Genomic DNA, 24,495 nt, shown 5'->3' on the forward strand with positions numbered 1-24,495 from the left:
ACTGGCCTAGAGCAGGACTGCAGACAAATGTTCAGCTTCAAGCTGTGCCACCTGAGAATGATCCAACTCATTTCTTCTTACAATACCCTGCCAGATCTCTCTCTACATGAGATTTACAAAATCTTACCACATCTTCCTGCGTCTTGACTCTCTACACCATCCCCCCAGTCTGCTGCTTCACTACAGTAGTTAAATAAAAAAAAAGACCTACTTTGCAAATGGTGTAAAGCAACCCAGATATTTTTGACCTACAGAGGACTAAGGAAAACAGCACTCAAACAACTTCAGCCCTGATTATAAGGCTCCAACAACCTTGGGCAGTTTGGTGCTACCAGTGTCTTCTTCAGCTGCAACTGGAATACAGTGTCCAGCACTTACTTAACAGCTGTGTGTTAACATGCTCTAGGGAGACACCACCCTCTTAAGGCTGTTTTATCAAGCATATAGTAGGATATAAAAGTAGCAACTCTAGCTTCAGAAAATCATAGAACTTGCCATTTAAGAAAAGCAGGTGACCAACAGGGGCCATCAAAACAAATGGGTACAAGGTTGCTGGCAGACTAATAGGAAAGAAAAAAAAAAAATCAAGACAGGAAAGAGCACGAAGACATTGCTCAGATATTGCAGTGTACGCCTTTTTACCTCTTCAAAAAATATGTTCCCAGCTTACAGTCTATTCAGCTTGTATAACCCCTTCAAATCAATGTATCCAAGGAGAGACAACGAAGTTCACAGAATTTCCTCATATAACCAGAGCTGCAAGAATAGCTGCATTATCCACACAACCCACTTGGATGCCTTAAAAACAAGAGGACTGGTAACTCTTTTCTCTCTCAAACTGCTGGAATGAAGAGGGAAGAACAGTATAGAAGAGTGTACAATGAAGATCTCATACTTCTGTTATGCATCATTCTGACCTTTTGGCTTCAGAAACACCAGGATTGTTCTTTGAGATACCTCAAGAATCACTTTTGAGTTGCAATTGCACTGAAACCTGATGGGAACCAAAGCTCCCTTTAAAGCTTGCAGACCATCATTTATTCTTTCTAGTCCAAACAACCCCAACAGCTATAAATTCTCATTAAAAAATAAGAAACAAAAGATTTATTACCTATGGTTACTCATCAGTTAGTACTTCGAAGGTACCATCACAACAAACCTAAAAGCTATCTTCTAGATCATCTAAGACAAAGCACGATACACAGCATAAGCACACCCAGTGTGGCAATAATCTGATTTATAACATATTTCGTTTACTTGCTAAAGGATGTGAAATTAACCCATGTCACCACTATTTGTCGTCATCAGTGCAGCACTACCTTGCTATAGGGATGATCAAATGTGTCCTGACATGTAAACCTCAAAATGCTTGTAGGACTGGGTCCCTGGGGCACAGGAATCCTGAGGGAGGAGTGGCCCATCACACTTCCTGGAGCCACTGATGCATCACTTGGCAGCTCACCACAGACTTTTCGTAGTCTCAGTCCCCTTCAAGGAAAAATGGAGGGAAAAAAAATGAAAAGTTTCACATTTATGCTGCAACCACCTCCTCCTTACTATTAAACAGAGCAGCCCAAGTAGACAGGAAGAGGAGAAGATCACACTGTGGGAGTGCAGGTTTTATAGAGCACAGCCCATGTAAATATTCCACAGCCCTGGAAGCTTCTGAGAGCCATAGTCAGCAAGCTACATGAAAAGACAATTATTCTATCGTTCCTAATTTAATGGTGCCTCTCTTTTATATCACGCAACATCGGCAGGGACTGCAGTGCTGGAGTTGTTTGTGTGCTCTTTTCCTTACTTATGTACTAAAGCATACTTTCTCCAAATATAGCACTGTGCAGCTGAAGAAAAATGTGTCTCAGGAAAAGGGACATCCTTAAGTCATTCCCAGCCTGGCATCATTCCTAAACGTAAATCGTGTCCGTTTTGGGTGTTAACTTTCAGTGGACCTGTGAGAAGCAACCTTTCTGCAACATGCCTTCTACTAATGGGGACCACTAACAGCAAAACACATCAACACATCTTCCCTAAAAATTAAAGGGAGAACAAAAATAGTCTTAGAGCTTTCTAAACTGATTTCAAAGAGCCTTCAGCTGAGTAGCTTCAAAATGACAGTTCTGCTTTTGTCTCCTGGATTAGCTTGTTAAGTCTACGAGCATAACATTGGAAATGGCACATCCAAGGTAATAAAGCAAATAGCTGCAGACATCAAATTTGGAGCTCTACCCCAAGAATAAACAGAAGAAAAAAAAACAATGCAAGAGAATAATATGTTTGCAGCTTTGCTTTTTTAATTAATCTTCTCAAAATACCATTCAGCTGTATCGCTCTCCTTGAATAACCTACTGCAGCCAAAATTAAAAACTCAGAAGATGACTATACTCTTGAAACATCTACTAATTTGAGCAGGAAGCAGTTTGTGTATCTGTCAACAGGTCTTTGCAACCAAAATACCAATTGCCTACGTCAAGGAGATCAATTTGTAAAGTTTAATCAACACCTCATCAGTGCCCTGGCATATTTGTCATTAGTGACTAGTTTCAATACTAGCTGTGCTCGTTTCACAATGTTTGTGTGCTGTCATGAGAAAATACATAATTTGTAAAAGTACAAATACTACATATATATATACACATAGAAATTAGCAACCCTACAAATCAGCACTCTAATTAATTAAAATAAAGTCTTTAAAGACATGCTACAGGACCTACATTAAGATCCAACAGCTTTACTTAATTGCATTTGAGTAAGCTCTAGCTAGAATAAAACTCTCATATATCCAATGGATTTGGTCTGCACAATGACATGTAAATCATTCTGGATTCAGGGCAAATACTGCCAAACGTACAAACCAAACACACTGGACTTAACTGGTTCACAAAGTCTGTTATTTGAAGTTGATGTATATGTTTGGTTTTGTTTTAAAAGGCCTCCTGCCAAGCACAGCTTTTGCTAATCTGTTCACCTCCTCTACAGACACCGTGCTCATTTCCCCTCTCTTCTACCCAACACTAGGCTCACTATTTCCTACTCTTTATGCACATGCTTCTAAAAGAATAAGGTGCTCTGACTTAACATGTTTGACCTCAGGATTTCCATGGTTCGAGATCAGTCCTAGGATATAAATGTCATACCTTAGAAATAAGGTCTTCATTTGTGCTCCCTCTTCTGGCTTAACAAGCATATAACACAACCACGTTACAGTGATGCAGACTACCCAAACACAGCAGCCACAGGGCTGTTTTCAGCTCCCCCCCCCCCCCCCCCAAAAAAAAAAATTACAGTACAGCCATAAAGAAAGTTATTCCAACCTACAAGTTATGCCTGACTGTGGTAGAACACACTACAGAAAGAAAAAAAAAGAAAAAAAAAAGGATCAGTAACCATGAAAGTGATTTATCTTATTTCACCGCTCAACACAAAAGACCAAGTACTCAGCTTCCAAGGACGGCACAAAAATAGCTTCCAGTTTATTTTTTAACCCCATCCTAACGTTAATTTTAGCTCTGTAAAGCTGTCATATGTAATAGAACAAACAGCACAGGAAAAAAGGCAGTACCATTAAAGGGTCATATCTGGATGTGTCTGGCATAAGGGACATCCATTTTCAAGCTTAGAACACATTTTAATCATTTTTATATTCATTTTCAAAACAAAAACAGTAACTTACTGGGGGAGTATTTTTGTTTTGTTTTAATCTGTATTGACTTTGGCATCAAAGAACAAGAGGAAAAGGAAGGGGGAAAAAAGCCAACTGCACAGTAGCTTACTTTTCCAGTGTAATATACTGCAGTGGAGGTCTATTTTAAGGAAAACCATAGTTGCCAGTAGTGTAGCCTTCTTAAGTCATTTTGGTAGAAGCTGTCAAAACAATATTTTGACAGCTCTGTTCTTTGGAGTCTTGCTGGAGTTGGAACATTTTATCTGGTTTTGTTTTACAACAAAACAGAAATTGGTGACCATCCTCTAATAAAAGTACTTTGTGAAATATCATCTCTGGGTGGGGAAAAAAAGAGCAAGTAAAACAAGCAATGGTTTTCTCTGAAATGGAGGGGATATATGCCGCAAAGTGGGACTAGACCTGAGATGAAGAATGAGGAAGGGAGGGAGGAAGAGAATTTGTCCAAGAGAAGGACTTGGGAATTGTTAATGGAAGTGGGCAGTGTTGGAGGGAAGCTGCAGAAAGCCACAGATGCTGGGAGCTCTGGCAGTGGGGAGCCCTAGGCCACAGTCCACTCCCAGGACTGCCTACATGACTGTTTTACAAGGTGAGAGGATAAAAGCTGCTGCTAAACCCAGGAAAAGAGACTGGAAACCAGAGGACTCCCTTTCCCAGGCAGGTGTCCCCACTTAATTAGGGCTACTTAACAGTCAGACATCATATTGTTTACAGCTCCATTTTCACTCCTGTATTTGCACTCAAATTCTTTCTCCTGCAACATCCTAATGCCTGGTACTCAGGAGCAACAGATGTTGGCTCAGACCTCCAGCCTTAAGAGGGGATATAAAACGTGCAAACGCCAAAGAAGGGCAGAAATTCTGCAACACCATTGTTCCTGATAATGCTTTCTGCTAGCTACTGCCAAACTCTTTCCCAGATCTGCTCATCAGGGACATCTGGTATTCTGCATTAGCCAACACGAACTGGTCTGGAACACTTAATAACCTCAGGAACGCCGTGTAAATTCTCATACTCAAAGATGTTTTCCGTGATTCTTGGGAAGCTTAAGAGCTCACCAAAATTTTAGAAGATATCATACGTCATGGCAGATGGGCTATCCAGTTGATCAAATCTTGTTTGACATATAGCTGAGTTATTCAGCCATTTTACTTTCTGAAGAGATTTGTTCCAAAGTAAACAATTCTGCATGGCCTGTAGACAGCTCCAGAAACGGTGCTTATAAGCTGATCAGGATGGCAAGTTAACATATGTGAAACCAGCTAACAGCAGCTCATTTTTTCATACCAAATAGCAAATGTAGGGACGTTCCAGAGTACGTGGCTTACCTGTTGCCCCCCTGTGTTTTTTGAATTATTCTGCAGTTTTTGTAGATAAACAGAAATTTAACACCATCACCACCACCCCCCAAAAAATCCTGGAGAAATCTAAACACAAGTCATCGTAAATGCCATTTACCACTAAACACTTATCAGCCAGCCAATGGCACATCTTCCAGATTCTCGACACTTTATGTAACTGTATTACCCTGAGTGGAAAAAAGGTGATAAAGTTTAATTTTTGTTTTCACTAATATATACAGGCTGCTAGAGTCTGTAAACCTTTCTAAGATACAGTTTCTATTAAGAATTAAGTGTTATGCCCTGCAGCCTGTGGAAAATGGATAAGATGATGCTTCTCCCAGCGAGGCATATGAAAGCTTATATTTTCTGTGCAGTAATACATTACACGTCCAAACAGAATAACTACCAATAATGAAGAGTTTTAAAGATTTTCCTCATGACTCTTAATCTACGTGTTCATACTACAGCCAATCATAGCTGAAATTTATAATAGACTGACTGACCTTTCAACATTTGCCTAATTTAGTCAGACAGAAGTTGAATTAAGTGCCTCAAAAATGTATAATCTAATACATAGTATTGCAGATCAGACTCTAAACTTCCAGAAAGATCTGACTCTTGATGGTACTTCAGTCTTGCAAAGAGCACAATTACTCAACTACTGAAGGGGAGTTCATTTTTGTGGAATACACTGCTGTATAAAACTTCTTTCTCCTTTAAGACTTTTTTTTTCTTTTTTCTTTTTTTTTTTTTAATTTAAGTGCTTCGGAGGTTCAAAGTTTTTGACGACAAAAGGGTAAATTCAAATCCCCTACTCCACCTCACTGGAAAATTTAGTTTAGTACATCTCTAAGAAAGTCCCCTTCTTTTTATCAATTCCCAAGTATCAGAATTCACCACCTTGTAAATTTTTTTTCCTTCCCTTCTTGTTATTCTGTAACTCTTCTTTAAAAATGGTACCTGAAACTAAGCAAAACATTCCAGGTAGGAGTGGAACTCCCCCTGGATGTTATAATATATTCCCTACATATAGGGAACAGAAAAAAGTAATTCTAAAAAAATACTGCCAAGTCTACTCCTTATGCAGTGGTTGAAGAGAGCACTGCATTTTTAGATATTGCATTGAATGCTGACAGGTTTTTCCACATTCAGCAAAATAAAAGTTGTTTTTTCTGCAGACGGTTAAGAAGCTATAACCCAGCAACATGCATGAACAGTTTAAAGTATTCCTTCCAAATTACTAACACACACATCACGCAGCAGAAGCATTCCTCCAGCTTTCTGACCCGCTTAAGATGAAACCAGAGGAAAAAAAAGGAGGAAAAAAAAAGAAAAAAGCAATCGACAATGTTTATGCAATTCCCATCCAAGGGAGCAGACTCTTGGCTAAATCCAGAAGCAAGCTGAGCAGACTGCAGGTGATCCACTCTTCTGTCACCACCAAGTGCCACTGCAATCAATCAGAATCACTATAGGGACACAGGACAGAGGAAAGTGGACGGTTTTAAAACCAAGAGGCAAAAAACACTTTTTAGTTTTAGTGTGTATTAGTATTTTTAATTATGCACTAGAAAAGCATGTTTTAAAATAATTCCACATGGGGATAATATGTCCTTTGGAAAATTCTTTAATAAGATCCAATACCTAACCGTTATAAGGTAACGCCAAAGGTGGCCTTAATTTTCAAAATTAGCTTGTGATTTGGCATTATCATTCAAAAGTCTGCATGCATTTGTTTACAGATAATCAGATGACAAGCACACAGTTCTTTCTAAGAGGAAAATAAAAAATTGTCTTCCATTGTTTTTTTTCCTCCTTGTAAGCAGAAAATCACAAGAATGCACAACTAGGTATTCAGAACTAGTTGCTTCCTTTGGAAGAAAAATTCCAATTGTTTACCAAGTTGAAAAGAATTCTATGATCTGATCTCAAAAGCAAGCCCAAGAAGGGTCGGTGCTGGGTCACTGCATAAGCAAGGTTTCCTTTCAGTTGACCACTATCATTATCACTGTCTTAGTATTTGTGTTTTCTGTATGTGCTGATAAATGTCAAAACACGTTAAGTCACCATACACTAAACCTTACCACAGAGATGAAGTAGTATGTTTTGTGCTACTGTGAAACCATTACCCTCAACATAACAGGCATCACTTAAAGTGTAACTTGAGAACGAAAAGATCACTGCCTCTCAAATGACTTCATTTTAAAGCGTTTTTGCTATATGTTTTATAGGAGGTATACAATAAGCCAAGTGAGCATACACGTGCATTGGTGCATTTACACACCCCTGCAACCCCACACTCAACTCCACTGCCGTTATTAACACTCGTTATTCAGCAAATTATTCAAATCAGTGGTTGGACTGAGCTTGCCAATTTGGAGAGCAGATCTTGTCATCTGCAAATGTAATGCAAATTTTACATCCCAGCTGAAGAGTCTGCCAAGGCTGAGAACAGGCACATTCAGCAGCGCTCCATCAGCACGGGGAAACTATGCAGCAGGCTTCCGTCCCTCAACCAACCTGGCAGCAGGTGCTAAACATGTCTGCAGCAGCTACTGCAGCCCTGTGCCCCAGGTGCTTCCCTGCTTCCACCCTGCGTACCTGGGGCCAGGCGTGGTTGCCTACACAAAAAGAACAAGTATCTGGGACATGCAGGTCCTACTGGATGAAACCAGAGCAACAGTCCAGCCTGAAAAGAAAGTTTGTTTGGATTTGAGTTACACTATTATTTCCTTAGTCAATTAAGTAATAATAATAATTAAAAAAAAAAACACAACACTGTACATAGGGGTTATTTGGCCTGTGCAATGTTCATACAGTTTGATGGTGGGGAAAAAATAAACAAATCACAATTATCACAATTTAATTATAAGATATGAAATCATTTTCCACAAAGTCAAAAACGAGCAAGTGAAGAGGGAATACAATAACCATATTTGAACTACAAAGCAGCTAATGCTGTCCTTACTTACCAAACTTTTGCAAAGATCACACGAAAACAACAGTGAAGTTTCCACAACATTTCACGTTATGCTACACAAACTTTAAGCCCTTCTGTCACTAAATACTAAAGGTAGAAGCAACAATAAAACCATCCATTGTTCAAAATTGCCTTTCCCTGAGCACAGGTACAAAAAAAGGAAAGCACAAACTACCTAATTTCCCCCCCAACCCCTTTAAAAGATTCTGAACTACTTAATCACAAAAAAAAAAAATGGTGCAAAATATGTCTTTTTGTGGTCAAAGTACTCCCTCACACATATGCAGAGGCCCCAGACAGTACTGCCAAGCAATCCTGACAACTTGTGAGTCAGTGTCAAGTCCTCATAATGAAAGGAGGATCTAGCACAAGAAAGTTGATTGAGTGGAAAAGTAACTTGGGAGGGGGATATAAAGCAGCAAACCATACCCAAGAAATTTGGAGACAAACTGCTTTCTGCTTGCCACCACATTTAGAGTTGGAAAAAGAATATTCTGAGTACTGAAGAGAATAAAGGTCAATTGCTGTCACTGGTTAACTGTTATAGCTTGGTAAACGCATGTTGATTCAATAATATTTTATGCAGCTATAATCAATTTCAGCCATTTTGAGATAATGCACAGTAAGATAGGTATTGTCTTCTAATTAGAATGCTGCTCATAGCAGTACTGAACTACAAACCATTTGAAAAATTAAACTAATGCTGCTTTATCTTGTCCTATGAAAAGCATTTTAAACATTTAATGTGAAAACAGAAATTCTGAGAAGCAGAACGTAACATGAGAAAACAGGATGAACTCTAACATTAATGGCTAACAAACATAAATGAAAGGGGAACACTTACACAAGCATGTACTTGACGCTTCGCTTCAAGGCCACAAGAACACTGTGAGGTCGAGCTGAGCTCCAGAAGACAAAACCAAAAGCAGATCAACAGCTGTGTATTTTGCCATCAATACAAAGTACTTTTGTTGAGATTAAAGGATGAAGCTTGCAAAGACTTCTGGAAAAGTGAAAGTTCCTCCCCTACCCTTTATATAGCAGTCTACCCTTAAATGTATTAAACATCTACCAGTGCAGCTAGGAAGAATACCCTGACAGAACAGACAACTTTAACCCACTAGGGCAAGTATGCAAACAGCAGGAGCACAGAATCCACCAACTTTCCACACTCTCATTTCCACTGCAAAATATCCCATCTCAGTGAGGCCTGTCACAATACCTTAATGCCAGATAAATGCATCTGAAGAAAAGAATAACAAACTTACTGTTTTGCTTTGGAAAAAAAAAGTTTGTTTTCAGTAAACAAATATGCAAGATACTTGGCATCCATCAACAGAATATTAACATGAAAAAGAAAGAATTTGGAAGTCTTTGGACCAAGCATGTCAACTAAAGAAAAACAGGCTTGCATTCATTCTAATGTTCGTATTCCAGAAGTTGCTTATAAAGCAGTCTTCTCTAAGACATACTAAATATTAGTCATCTAGATGAAGTTCATCTAGAAAACAAACAGATCACAGTATTTTCAACTGTACATCCTACTAATATTTACCATGACATGCTATATTTTTATAGAATTTGAAAACAAACAAGCAAAAAGAAATCAATTAGTTCTTTATTTTTTTATGGAATAATTTGTGAGGGTTTTTTTTGGTTTTGTCTGTTCTGTTTTTTGAGCAGTTCTTCACATACATCTTTTTAGGTTTCCGTAACCACCACCTTCTAACCCACATTTTCAACTCTGTCACTGTAAGACTTGACAGGTAAACATCACAAAGTATGGAAGCGATAGACAGTGAAAGGGCTGCTGAAATGCCATATATGTATAAGGAATGACAGAAGATATAGAATATATGCTGTATGGAAGCTCCTTGAAGTTTACTCTTGCGTTAAAAAAAAAAAAGAGAGAGAGAAAACCACAGTTTTGGAAGTAGAATTAAAAATTCAGGCTAATTAACGCACCTATAAAGCTTCAATTTCCAGCTTGGAAATGAAGAGCATTTGAAAAACAAGCCACTAATCCTCTTCAATTTTTTTTTTGTTTTGTGGTTTCAGAAGCAGCATAGGCACACTATACTAGCTTCTGTGAAATGTCCTTTCTGAGTTCAGAAACAGAGCATTTGAAAAGAAACCTTTTATCTCATTAGACAGCTTCCAGAACCTGGAAAACACGTACATGAAAAGGATACGACCACAAGCTTACTGCCATGAACAAATACAGGCTCATTAGTTATAAAATAAAGTAGAATAAACAACATGTCTCTAAATTGTCCTGGACAGTTCATCTTCTACCAGAAATATGTGAATTAATCCCTTGAACAGCTGCTCTGCCCTCCTGCCTAATAAAGTAAAGATATGAAGAGAAATGTGCTTTTTAAAACAGTTCACACTGCAAGGAAGCCAGTTTCCTCAGCCTGCACTGAACTGGAGCAGGGGTGGAAGCCCTGGGACAGGGGATGAGCAAGGTGCATGAAGGCTGCACATGGTTCCCAGCACCTGGTGCCACAGGTGCCCAGGCAAAGCCACGCTACCCGAAGGCAACAGAACAGGCTCCAAAGGCAGCAGCCAGTCAAGAGGGGCAAGCCAGAGAAGCCAGGGAAGACCTGCTGAGCTTCAGAGGGGCTGCAGCAGTCTCTCCCCTTTCCACCATCTTTTCCAGGACACCTCCATCTCCCCAGAGATCCCTCCCTTGAGCACAGGGGTGTCTCCCAGCCTCCCTGCCTCTCAGCTCTGCAGGCCTCTGAATGGCGGTCTTTATCTCCACAACCTTCCCACCAGCTCCTACCACCATATCACACCTCTCACACCAGAGATTTGCCACATTACAGAGCTCATGAGATACCCAAAGCCCTGCTTTCCCTTCCTTTCCTGCCATCTGGCTGCCCAGCACCACATGCTCCAACCGCTTCTGCCAGGCCACCTAAGGTATCTACACCAGCAGAAGAAGAAACATACCAAAACCAGTTTTCTACTGGTTTGAGTCTCTGAAGTAGCTCACCACGGTGTAAGATACATGTAAAGGGCTGTAGGGAATAAGATAGGGGAAGGCAAAACAGCAGAAGAAAATGGAGATCAGTCCCCGCAGTCTGGTGAGGCCTCCTGGCATCAGCTGTTAGATCAGGTTGACCATACAACAAAAGCATACCCTTACAGGGCTTGAGACTGCCAAGGCCTACTCCTAATTCCTCGCCATATCAACAAAAAAATATGCTTTCTGGTTTTGATGGGATTCTTTTTCTTTTCTGGTGTTTTTTGTTTGTTTTAAAGCCAGAGTAAAACACATTCCCCAATTACTGTAAGTTTTGGGATCAAGTTATCTGTATTTGGGGAAAAATAAAGTCACTGTACCCACCAAACCTCGAGTGCTGGGGATGAGCCTCACCCTGATAAAGAGCACCTTCCTGGTCACAGCATCTCCAAAGGTAGCCAATGCACAGGGAAATAGGGACTGCCTCCTTATTTCAGGTGGTGAGCCTGAAATAATTTAGTCACCACAGATCCACCTTAGAGAAGGAAAGGGATCCAAGAAGAAACTTATGGCAAAAAAAAAAGTTTTCTGTTGTAATGCTGGAGAGGATTCTTCCTTTTTTTTCTTCAATAGCAGTCACACAGATTACAGCACACCTAACCAATTAATTCAACCAGCATTATAAAGCAAATAAACTCCTACCTAGGCAACAATGCAAGTTCATCTCCACACGAAGATCGGCTGGTCTTGAACAATTAACTCAATTCACTCATGACAAATAAGCCCTCGTTCAATGCAGCATTCATTAACTTTGTTTCTCTAATTTCTTCTTCCTTTCTCTGCCATTTCTCCCCTATGACACGCTGTAGCCCTTATTCACCCTACCCTTAAAGCAGAGTCGTCAAGCACAGAACATTCCCCTTGTGCAGTTCTTCTGTGTTGCTCTTGACCCTATGCCTTGGCAGAGAAAAATGTGCCCCTTGCAAACGTGACAGGCAGCATACAATACGTAATGCAAGCTGAAAGCCTAGGCAGATAGCCAACTTCATGAGAAAATTGTCTGCCACTTTCCTCCAGGAAAATAAATAAATAGTATTTTGGTTAAGATCATCTAGGGTTCTCAACAACTGGAGAAAAAAAAAAAGAATGACTTTGATCAATAATGTAAACTTGGTCCAAAAAACTGTGTGCAACTGTTGATCATTTCTAGCTGAATATGTAAGCTGCACTTTGACTCACCCAGTCACATCACACTGTCCAAACAAGTGATGCTTGTCTTTTCTGAAGGTCTGAACTACTGAAGCTCCACAACCTGCTCCGTACTGCACTGTTGGACAAGCAGCCCACTTCTTCCTAGGGTAGGCAAGGCCGTAAAGGTACCGCTAATAACTCTTCAGTGGGATAAAGAACTAACACCAAAGGAAAAGAAAACTTGAGCATTAGCACCATTTGGGCAGGCTCTTTTGTGCGACTGCAACCTCCGCTCTCTCATGGCTCACGTTATAATATGGATGCCTCAAGCTTGTGATAGACTCATTTAGAGCAAGCCCAAGTCGGTGCCACAGTTGAGGTTAATATGAAACACCCTGACACAAACAATATTCATAGATACAGATCATTTCCAGATATCTCCCTCAGTTCTCTGCTACTCCATTTCAGTCAAATACAGAGCTCAAGCGAAATAAACACACCTCGGACTTGTAACGCATGCCTAGTTTGTTCCACCTTGTTCGTGCAACTGCTAGCGCTTCTGGTAACATTTACTGCCACAGAATAATGGGCATTTTGCTCTCTAAAATATGAGTACTGCCAAATCCAGAGTAATATAATCACAAATTCAAGATTAAAAACAAACAGTGAAACTGCAAAATCTATAAGCAAGGTAAGCAAAGGCTTATGGGCTGCATAATGTTGGGAGACTATTATATATAAATGTGTAAACAGTTACATTAGGTAGGCTGAGAGTTCATCTGAACAATAAAAAACTAAATCATTCAAAACATCCAGAAAATCTTTTTCCTAAGAGGATACAATCAGTACTTCAAAAATTTAACAAACACTGGTTTTTTTACATTGTATTCCTACTAGGGGCACGCTGTGAATAATGCAATGGACTACTGTAAAGGAGAACAAAGCTATTTTCAAGAAGTGTTTTTTCCTCCCAGTCCCCTGCCCAGTCCCTGTCTTTGACCCCCACCAAAAAACCACAACTCACCAACACAAAAAGTACATAAGTACATACACAAAAAACAAATTCTGAAGAACAGAAGCAATGTTTGCTTGGCCTTTCTGATTGCTAATGCAAATGACTAAGTAGTTTTCATCAATTCACACAGATACTTCTTGTGTTTATTGGTGTATTTTCTAAAGAAAATTCCTAATACATTCCAGTCTGCCAAGTCGCTTTCCCTTAAAGTTTCAAAACTTTCAGTCAGAACCCAAAAATAAACTCTATTGAGAACCAGACCAGAAAAGGATTCACTGTCAAAACTTGACTCTAGCATACAGTCAAACATTCCCCTTCTTCACCGACTTTTATTTATTCTCAGAATAAATCTCCTTTTTACTCACGGTTGCCAAAATCCTGCAAGATATCCACATTTTAACAGAACCTTATCTCCTCAAACTTCCTAAGCTAAAAACTAATACCTGGCAATTCCCCTCACTAACTTCTTAATAATTAAAATGAAAAGCTTGCATTTCGTCTCCCCAACCATGCTTTTTTATAATATAATTGAAAAAGAAAAGCAAGTATTTCATATAAAGCCATCAAGTCTTAAAAACAGTTCTGAAAATACCCAAGTCAATCAGCAACCCTTTTCCTTACCATCAAGGGAAGTTATTTTTGTTCAAGCAATAAATCTCACAAGGGACTTGTCTTAGAATATATTCATCAGCTTTTTATCACATCCCTCTCCTATTTCAAATCACCAGCAAAAGATTAAAAGGATGGACCCCTGCATAACCCTCCACCATACCCATTCTAATTCTTCAGTTATATCTCATTCAGGATTCTTTTCCCTGAATTTCTTGTTTGTTGTTTATTAAAACCCATGAAAATAATTTTCTGTGTTTCACAGAATGGCTTGGATTTGAAGGAACCTTAAAAATCATCTATTTCCAACCCCAATTACCAACCAATAATCAATATATACTGTATATATATTGGATACATTATATCCAATAATCAATCTACTAAAGGAAGTTTCTCCATACTAAAGGAATACTGGTGGAGATTTCTACAAAACCAGGTCCTGATTTAGGTAGGAGAGACTTTCAAATCCCAGAATACTTTACTTCTCTAGTTCCAAAGTACTTTCACACATATTCAGACTTTAGGCAGTATTGATTTCACTACGTTTTGAACATGCAATTAGCTACAGAAATTTATGTTACTGATACTGTTATTTACTTCATTTCAAGTCAATGGAATAATCATCAGAACCAGAGGCTCACAGACTCTTTAAAGTCTTCATATAACATACCTTCAAAAACTGTACAATCTTTGAGTTCAAAAATGTCTTCAAGGTACTTAAGAAAACTTTAATAACAATTATCCATGATTACAAAAGCAGCTTGAAGTACAATTTGGTATAATCAGAAGTCCTTTCCTATTCAAGGTATGCCCCTACAATATTTAAACTTTGATACCTTATCAGCACCAAAGGTTTCCATCCTATGCTAGATTCAAACGGTGTATGTACAAATGCTCATGAAAGTGAATAATTTCATGTACGTGGATGGTCTCTCCTTGTTTAGCAGAGCTACTCATGCATGACTCTGGAAAACACTTTTCCCTTCTTCACATTTGTTTTTTTGCATTATTTCTCTTCAGCAAGTTGAAGATGCTTCCCAGACAATCGCTTATTTTGTAAGTGATGTTAGTTGCAACATAACTTTACTTCATCACATCAGTCAGATACTAAGTTGTGATGTACCGATATAACCTGAAAATGCTGTCAACATCAGTAAAATACCCCTTCTGTGCCACATCACCAGCAGAAATGAGAGCATGTACTATCTACTCATTATTTCAGGTCACGGTTTGTATTTTCTACAAACAGCTTGGTGCACTTCCATAATGACCTAGAATGTTATAAAATATGGAAACATACCCTCATTTTGCATTTCTGTAATGGTTAAGGAATATTTTTCAATTTAACTGAAATTTCCCATATGAATCCTTCAGACTGACAACAAGATAAGTAGGCTTCCAAAAAAATAAAATTAAAGAAAACAGAACACCTCAGGCCCTTCCTGGTACCTGGAAATCCTGGGGGGGGGGGGGGGGGGAATCAACCTTTTCTATATAACTTCTCAAACGATATGAGAATATAAATGATCAGATCGACTTAAAGGCACACATACAGAAACACTGGTACTGGTTACAATTATAAAAGAAACTAACCCCGGATTCTTCATTCAACCCTGTCACTAAGGAATTGACACCACAGAATGAAGCTCTCCAAAAAATATATATTTAAAAAAAAAAGAAAAAAGCAGCATATCGAAGACTGATCTTCCCAAAAATGAAGTACTATACCAAATCTGCAAATACAATGATTGTCCTTAAATCAGAGCACTTAATTTCTAAGCTCTCACTCCATCCTCTTCAGTAATTATTACGGAAAGAGGGGGGAATAAAAACATTACTTGTGGAGGGTATTTTTTTTTTTTTTCCTCCTCCTTTCTCAAATGCTTCAAGAGACGAGGTTGTTTCTGGTTACATCTTTTAAGCACTGTATCTAGGCAAACAGTATTTAGAGAACATACATATTTAGAAGAGTTGCATCATCATTCACTGGCCACTTGACAAGTTTACAGCAGTTCATAATGTAAGGAGTGTTTTTAATAAATCTCTAAACTGCTAAAGCTGTTATGACATGGAATATTACTAACATTATAGGCACTAAAGCACATATCTTTATTATGTGTGTCAGCTAACAAAACAGACAAATTATAAAATATAAGGTAAAGCTGCTATATTAATGTGAGTAGAGAAATATTTCACTAAATCTAACATGGTCCTCTCAAGAAACGTGAAATGAATTCGTGGTTATTCGAATTATCATCCAGTATAATAAAATCCTTTTTAGAATTAAATTACCTCCTTTGAGCATAAAAAAGATAATCATAGGCTTTCTTACTGACATATTCTTTTGTAAATACTGAAAATAACTTACAAGCCATGATATTGTCATTCCAAAGAGTACCGATAAAAAGTATTCCAAAAATTGTACATAAAACCACTTCAGTAACCTAAGTACACTTTTAATTGTGTTTTCATTAAGGTGTTTTTATAAACACCGCAGCAAACTGAAAAACACAATGAGGAAAATCACAGGTAAAGAAACCTGTTATTCTGACAAACTACAGAAAAGATAAATAAGCATCACAAAATCTTCTCAGATTGCTTTGAAAAATTTCAAACAACAGATAGACCGGCTAATCTTGGAACCTTAAATCTGGAAGATGTACGTGTGCTTGGCCATGTACAAACAGCTTGAGCACGAAGCCAAGCAAGCTTTTTCCTCACAAAAGCAAGGCCCGGCGTTCAGAGCCTACAAACACAGCTTCTGATTTCTTAGATTTTAAGACAGACCTAGGAGTGGACCGTTCACCCCAGCTTGGTAGGACAGCTAAAGACAGTACCTGGAGAGAACAGGAGATGAGTGCAGGGCTACAAAGGCTACAAAAAGGCTGGACATAAAGCGTAAGACTCAGAGTCTGTTTAGACGTGTTTTATAAGCAGTGAGAACCTGAAAGCACAACTGTCTGAGCAGGTAGCAAGTCAATCTACCCAATTCGACATGTCCAGCTACAGAAAGACAAGCACAAAAGATGAGAATGTGAAATTTAGCCACCCCAACAAAAAAGGTCTTTGTAAGTGGTCCCTACCTCAGGGAGATACACAGCCTCGGGCACAGCATAACCACAGGAAAGAAGTGGTATTTGGGTGCTCTCTGAAAAGAAGATCTTGCAGGGTTATGGGACCACTTTGTTGTTGTTTGGTTGGTTTCTTTTTTTAAGCTGATCCCATGGGACACGGCAGAGAGATGGTTATTCACAGTCAGTTTTTACCTAATAAATTTAAACAACTCAACAATGTGAATAGTAACACAAAACTTAGGCAGAAAGAGAGATCCAGGTATGTTAAACTTACCTACCACATAGCACAAATTTGCATTGCTGTTTATAACAGGTCCAAGTCTTGCTGATACACTCCTGTTATATGAGGTTAATTCTACATTTATTATACTTCTAACAGCTACAACGAGGTAGAGCAGACACCTACTTTCTTACCCCCTTCTTTTTCTTACAGCCCTTCTTTTTGGGGGGGTCCTTTCTGTGACAAATGGCCCCCATCAGGTCAGAACTTGTGCAGGAGAGGTCACTGAGTAACACAGACGTCCAACCCACCCTTATGGTACCACCACAGCCATCAGACTGACAGCCACACATGCAATCTTGTTATTTTCTATCCAGCGTTATTTGGTAGAGCTGCAAACAGAGCAGGGACAAAAGAAAGCAATTTGTCCCAGATCTGGAGAGTCAAAAGGAAGCTATTCATCCCAGATCCAGAGGGTCACTACCACCACTCATGTATGTGGTGTCCAAATAGATGTATGGAAGTTTTTATGTCTTGTTATCAAAGATCTGAAACGGAACTGACCTCAACGGATGTCATGAAAAGATGTATTCCCAATAAACTGATTTTCTAACTAAAAATACATTCGATGACTGCAGGCTTAAACTCTTGCCAACGCCTGTTCACTGTTCTGACCTATCGTTTCGCGGTTCACCTGTCCGGCACAGACTACATAGTCGACACTGTGCCCTTTGCCCAGGTGTACCAGATCTGAAAATGTTCCCTTTCACACTGGGCACAGCAGCATTCCTCCACTGCCGATACCGACACTAAAGAATCACCACTCCATACTTGTTCTCTTTCTCCTCATTCCCCCAGCAGCTGCTAAAAGCAATTATGAGAGAATACTGGGCACTGAGTGAATACTGATCCAACCTAATCTGGCAATTTTTACGTGCGCTTTATCTATCCTACTAATCCTCCCTTCCAAATTACAGACCACACCATACATATTTATGCAGCCCACACTAAAAAATGTTCACCTGCCTTGTACAGCTGCACATGGGAGTACCGATCCATTAAACAAGGCTTTGGAATCATTTCCTACACTTCGACATTCATTAGAAAAGCAGGTTATTATTTTTCTCTGGAATGACCCCACAAAATCTATACCAAAACAATCATTCCCAACTATTTACTCCATCAGTGAATTTCCAAAAAAGGGGATAGGAAAGAGGCTATATCAATGAAAGTGCAATCAATATTTCTAAACAATATCTTTTTTTCTTTTCAATGTAAGATGGATATCTCCAGTCTTCAGAAATCAATGGAAACTTCTCCATGAAGCGTCTCTATTTGATACATAGTATACAAAATGACTGACCAACAAAGGAAATAACAAGGGAAACCCACTCCTTCTAGAAGCATGCAGGCATAGGCCACTGCCCACCACAGGTTACACCCACTGTAAAACCAGTTTGACCCTCTTCCACTTCTGCACACATCCTTTTTCCAAGTTATGCCCATATTCCCCCCTCAGCCAGCAGCTGGGGATGACTGCTGAAGGAGCTGCAGAAGAGACTCTCCAAAAGACCCTACACACGGGTACCACACAGAAAAGTGAATGGATCATTAAAACACGAGAAATTACTGCTATGTAGTATTTTCTATCCACTAGGTACTATCTAAGGGTTTATGCCCCATATTAAGCTTATTCTAGATAAGAGCTCTTATAGATGAAGCAACCAAGGCAAACGTTAAACTCTCCCCCCATGTATTACAATTACACCACGGCTGCAAGGAGCATCCCTTGCAGTAGCCGTGCATAGCAGGGCTTATCCGTGCGGCTGCCTGCAGAAGCCAGGCTACCGGCTACAACTCTTAAGAGCTGACTTGCAACCTCAAATGAGAAGATGTAAATGCACAGCAAATTAAAAATAAAGAGACTGAACGTCTTAAAAAATATTCGATACCAGACAAGTTTGAACCAGCTTTCTGTGGGTAATCTGCCTGTAAGATCACACTCTCAGTTAAAAATTGTTTATTGTATCACTGCTTTCTTTCAGAAAGACCTTCCTTCTAACAGCCAAGGAAGAGCTGGCGTTTTCAGGCCAGCTAGTTTTTTAAGCCGGACACAGAGAGGGATTAAAAATGGGGTTTACATTGGAGCCTGGCTGCTCCGCGAAGCTCTCGTAAAATTGGAACAGATACCTAGCTGTTACCTAGGAAACAGCAAGTAAAGTAAAGTCCTGTGTAAACTATTAGGTCGTTTAACAACCAGAAAATTAGAAACAAAAGAGTGGCTCAGTACAGAAACGATTTACTGCAATCTACAAGCGAACTTGATCCCCGAGTACTTCATATCCTTGAATCCAATGAAGCCAGATACAAGCTTTGAAACTTGCGATTTCATTTCGGGAAGAAGTTTCAGGTCCCTGTGGAGAAATGCCGTGATCTGCCTTTGCTTAAGCTCAAACCTCAGCATTGGCAGCATCCGTGCCTTCAAGCGTGCAGAGCTACAGACTTCGTGAACACCAACGAAGACTGAATCCTGACAAACGTACAAGAACTGCCACGTACCTGGCTTAATAACATTTCCAGGCAGCCTATCCCTTTCTCTCCCTTTGACTCTAACTCAGGTGTGACAAATATGAGACATGAAGGTCTGGGAGCCTTTTTAAAACACCACTTACAAACAAATAGGAGAGGTCAAGCAGTTCAATTACCTGCAAATACTACATGACCTCCTCCTTATCTGTATTCGCACATTGTCCCTCTCCTTAAAGTTTCCACTGTAGTTACTGCTCTAGCGGTATCAGCTGGGAACGCGAACACGGAGAGCCGAGCGGGCCGCTACTGCTTCAGCCGTCACATCGGGTAAGATCGCTTGGAGAGAGATGAGACGATGATGTGCTCGAATGATAGCAGCTGTTCTGCACTGGCATTGCCACAAGCAGAGCTATAATCACAGCCAGGTGCAACAGTGGGAATTTGGGGGGCTGAAGGCTACGCTTGCACCTGTGGCATTCGGTGACTCCCAGCCTCGCAGTAGTTGTTTTTAAAGACCATCTGTCATTTTGACAAGCTCCCTACCTGAGCGTCGCTGAAGCAAGCTACCTTTTGCGTTTCCTCAGTGAGGCCTGTCTCCCTTTTGCATAACACCCGGCTTCATTCAGCCTGCGCTCCGCGAACAGAGGAGGGTATGGTAACTATGGTGTGCTAACCACTGAATCATGCGAATTCAGAGCGCTCCTGGTTACTGCCATCAGAGATAAATCCTCTAGGAAGACTACCCGCACCAAAACCCAGCAAAAATCCCGCAGCTCAAGCACTTCCACGCTGCATCCCTGAGATAAAGTGTGACTTCCCCTATTACTGAGGAGGGCTACCTCCAGTTATATTTAACTACGGCGAAAACGTGTTGACGGGGGCTATTGTGCTCCTGCACCCATCTGAGCAGCCTCGGGCCTGGCAACTGGCTGCGAACGCCAACAGTCTGCGGACAGAGACCACAACTCTGAGGCTGTTAAAAGGAAGATTTATTCGAGAATAGACAGATAGACACCCTAACCGAGGAACGAGAAGCAGACGCCTTGCGAGCGAGGGCTAGCAGCCGCCAACCCCCCTGGCGCCCCAGCACCCATCGTGCGAAGCGCCGGAGGGGCAGCGCTCATCATCGGGCGATGATTTCACCGCTTTTCCAAAAATATCGCCCCCGTTGGAGCTGGCGTGTCCGAGGGCGGGGGTGCAGGGGGCGAGGAGTTGGCACCCGGCGAGCCGAGCAGGGGCAGGGCAGGGCAGGGCAGGGCACGACCCTTCCCCTCGCTTCTCCCCTTGCCCCGATGCGGGGGTCCCGGCGCTGCCCCGCTCCCTCCCCAGCCCGCCCCCTCACGCCTCCCGCCGCGGGACGCCCTCGTTCATCACCTTTTGGGAAGGGGGGAAAGGGGGAAAAGGGGGTAAAGGGAGGCAGCCCGTCCCGCCCGGGCAGCCGCCCAGCGCCCCGCGAGGAGCCCCGAGCCCCGCCGTGAGGGTAGGGCGGCGGTGCCGGGCGGGCAGCCCCCAGCCCCTCCCGCCCCGCCGGGGCAGGGGCAGCGAACACCTTACCCGGAGAGCTTCCCAATCTTCACAAAGCTAAACACGTCCATCCATGCAGCCGGCCAGCTCTGCCCGTCGCTCGCTCGCTCACTCCAGCAGCAGCAGCTCCATGTCGGGAGAAGGTTGCGTCCAGCGGCAGCAACAGCCCTCGCCGAAGCGGCAGCCGGCGGCGGCAGCGGCTGCTACCCCCCTCCGGCAGGGAGCTGGGCGTGCAGCATCTCGCAGGAGCTAGCTATCCATCTGCGGGCAGCCCTCCCACTCCGCCCTCCCCTGCCTTGCCCCCTTTCCCCCCGGGGGGGACTCCAGGCACGGGCACGGTGCCGGGGCTCTCGCCGGCAGCCCCGGGTCCCCGCCGCGCCGAGCTGCGGGACGCCGAAGGGGCAGGCGGCGGCGCCTCTTGGCGGCTTCTCCCGAGGAGGAGGAGGAGGGCGCTACGCAAGGTGGAAGGAAGGTGGAGGGTGTGGAAGGGGGAGTTTCTCCTCCCGCCGGCGATGTCTCCCCCTCCCGTGGGGGAGCGGAGGGCGCAGGAGGCGGCGGCCCAGGCGAGCGCCGCCCGCTGGCTCCGGCCGGAGGCGGCGCCGCGGCCGCAGGGAGCCAGCGGGGCCCCGGGGCGTCGCAGCCCCACGGAGGGGAAGGGGCTCGGGGCTCGAGGGGGGCTGTCCCCCTCGGGGCAGGGGGGGCAGCCCGGGGGAGAGGGGACGGGGCGCCCCGGAGGGTCGCGGAGAAGCGCCGTGGGCCTGGGGGAAGGCTGGAGCTGGGCGTGCTCCTCCGAGAGCAGCAGCTGGGGGAAGCAGGCAGCCCTCGGTGCCCCCGTGGTCTCCCCAGAGCCGTCAGGGCGCTCCCGTGGGGTGGGGAAGGGGCTGTGGGCCTTCAGCCTCAGCTCTGGGTGATCCTCAGCCACGGGCCGCTGACAGGCAACGGGGCGCTGATCTGCCTGGCCATCACCCGAGGAGGGGGTGACCTCTGTCCGTGCCACTGGAGAGACTTGGGGGAAGGGAGTCTTCCCGGTTGTGACAGGAGCACGTCCAGGCTGATCCACAGCAACGTAATGGAGCGTTCCTCATCTTACATCTTGCAGAAAAATGGTCCCCATGTCCCGACACAAGAACGGTGGAGACTTTCACTTTTGCCCTGCATTAGGCTTCAAAAGTGGTTCTGGAGTTAGCTATCCATAAGCTTCCCATGAGTGACCAGAACAGGAAGGCTGGTCAAACTCAAATCCATCTTTATGCAGGCTCTGTACTACAGTACAATTCTCAGCATGGGAATGTGTTTTCTCCACTCCAATGTTTTTCTTTCTGTCCTTGCTTGCTAAACAGATTGATACGCCCTTTGCTTCCTGCCTCTGCCGAGCTTCTGTCTCTTTGCAGGCTTGCACCTGCACCCTCCCACCAACCAAGAATTTCAGAAACGACCACAGAGCCCAACAAGTAGACTCTAGCAGCCAGATGAAAACAATGCATTGTTTTTTAAATATTAAAACTTGTATTGATAAGAGAGCAAAAAGAACAGGCAGTACGAACACTCACTGTGAATCAAGTTTCAAACTATTCTTTAAAACAATAACAACAAAGAATGATTGATCATCTATTTACATTGGGAGAACATTGAGCCACCAGCTAAAAAACGCTTGCCAGCCTACCATAGATACAAACGGTTTGGGCATATTCTGAAATTCCATATGAAGTATTTTCTGCTAATACATCAAAATATTTATGTGGTTCTCACAAGTAACTATTTGTTTTTATACCAGATTTTTTAAAACTGCAGAACCTGTACCTGTCATTCACGCTGCTCTATTGATCGGTAAAAGTTACAAAGATAACACAGTTTCAGCTGGTTAGAAACTGGTTTATTTATAAAACTGTCATTATTTATTTATAGACTGGGGAGATAGGCCAAGATCCTACAAAGCTAAAAAGCTGATGAAATGATATACCATATATAAAATTAAACACATATGTTCTGTATCAAACAAGGTCCCAGTCTTGAGTACTTTACGCTCCAAGGCTTCTCACATAAAGGTGCCTTAAAGCAGTGGTGAGAGCCACAGAAGTGAAAGAGGTTCTAAGGAGTCTCTAGAACTTCTATGGTTTCCAGGCCTTTTGGTGAAAAGGCAAATATGGTCCCAGGATATACTGACTGAGGTATCTCTAGTAGAGACATCTAGATAAACAGAAAGCATAAGATATGATCAGAAATGCTGTACTCAGCTCCTTCAAGTACAATATTTGAGGAAAATGAGAGCCGGTGCAGGAGAATGCTAAAAGAGAGTTAAAGGTAATGAAGAGTCTGTCTTATGAGAAGAGACTGAAAGAGCTTAGCCTAGCAGAACAAAGACAAAGAGGTAAAAAGATTGTTCTTTATAGATACATCTATATGTATGGTAAGCACAGGGTGCATACCCCAAATGATACTGCGTTTTAGAAAGTCATTAAAATTTAAAGCTAAGATTAAATTGCCTTTACAACTCTTTCTTTGTCATTCCAAACAAATAGATGAAGTATTGCTAAGATTATAGCCACTTTTATTTTCCCAGACAGAAGCTATTGCAAGAGTACAGCTTTCCCAGAATGGTTGTGGAGATAGCATTGCAATAGCCAACATTCTGGGGGTCCATTAACAGCGGTGTCACAGATATCTTATTCCCAGATGTGCAGACATGAGCAGAAAAGCTGAAAAAGTGTATTTGTTCCTCCTGTACTAAATACTGGTAACTTTTTGGAGCCCTATTATGTGGGAACCATGGATGTGGAAGGAGGCTGAGGTGGGAGCGCGAGAACTTCAGCTCATGTTTCTTCAGGTACTGGTGTCACAGCAACTGGATATGAAATCACATCTGAGCTGTAGGAAAAGGATAAAATTTGCCTGCCCAAAGAAGCAAGGTGGAGGATGTTGTTCCATTTCATGAGTACATGTCAACGTACGTAGTTTGGACTGTCTTTGGAGCCTTCATCTACACACTGATATCATATTTTAGTGTTGCATCTTCATTTGTAGAAACATCAATAAGACTGTGGGCTAAATAGACAGGAACAAACTAATTAACAACAAGACCGAACTCTTTTATACCTTTTAGTTACTACTGTCAGGTTCTTCTCAGTAACTTCTGAAGTTTAGGGATCTAACCTCACCTAGCCATACCTTATCTCTGTGGTGGACAGGCAGCTATCACTCCAAAGCATCTCATTCTAGAAAAAGTGATATAAATTGCCTTTTGCAGGTGCTTTATTTTCTCTGTCAACTCCAGTGAGAGGAAGCCTAGATGCCTACCTCTGACTAAAGGCCTGTCTTCTAGACGACGAAAGTTACATGAGATAAAAAACATTTGAAGGT

General features: G+C 42.0%; 1 protein-coding gene across 2 annotated transcripts in view; it reads right to left on the reverse strand.

The window, feature by feature from the left end:
* The window catches only part of FRMPD4 (FERM and PDZ domain containing 4), a 309,339-nt gene extending 287,665 nt beyond the window's left edge, over positions 1–21,674 (reverse strand). For both annotated transcript variants that reach the window (XM_048066738.2, XM_048066736.2), the window contains exon 1: positions 21,169–21,674. Coding sequence is in view for 1 of the 2 variants with exons in the window: in XM_048066736.2 (XP_047922693.1) it covers positions 21,169–21,209 (41 nt within the window). In the remaining variant the exon portion in view is untranslated. The remainder of the gene's footprint in view (positions 1–21,168) is intronic.
* Between the last annotated feature and the right edge of the window lie 2,821 nt (positions 21,675–24,495).

The sequence above is a fragment of the Anser cygnoides genome, chromosome 1 (assembly GCF_040182565.1).
Source record: "Anser cygnoides isolate HZ-2024a breed goose chromosome 1, Taihu_goose_T2T_genome, whole genome shotgun sequence".
In the NCBI taxonomy this organism is placed as follows: Eukaryota; Metazoa; Chordata; class Aves; order Anseriformes; family Anatidae; genus Anser; species Anser cygnoides.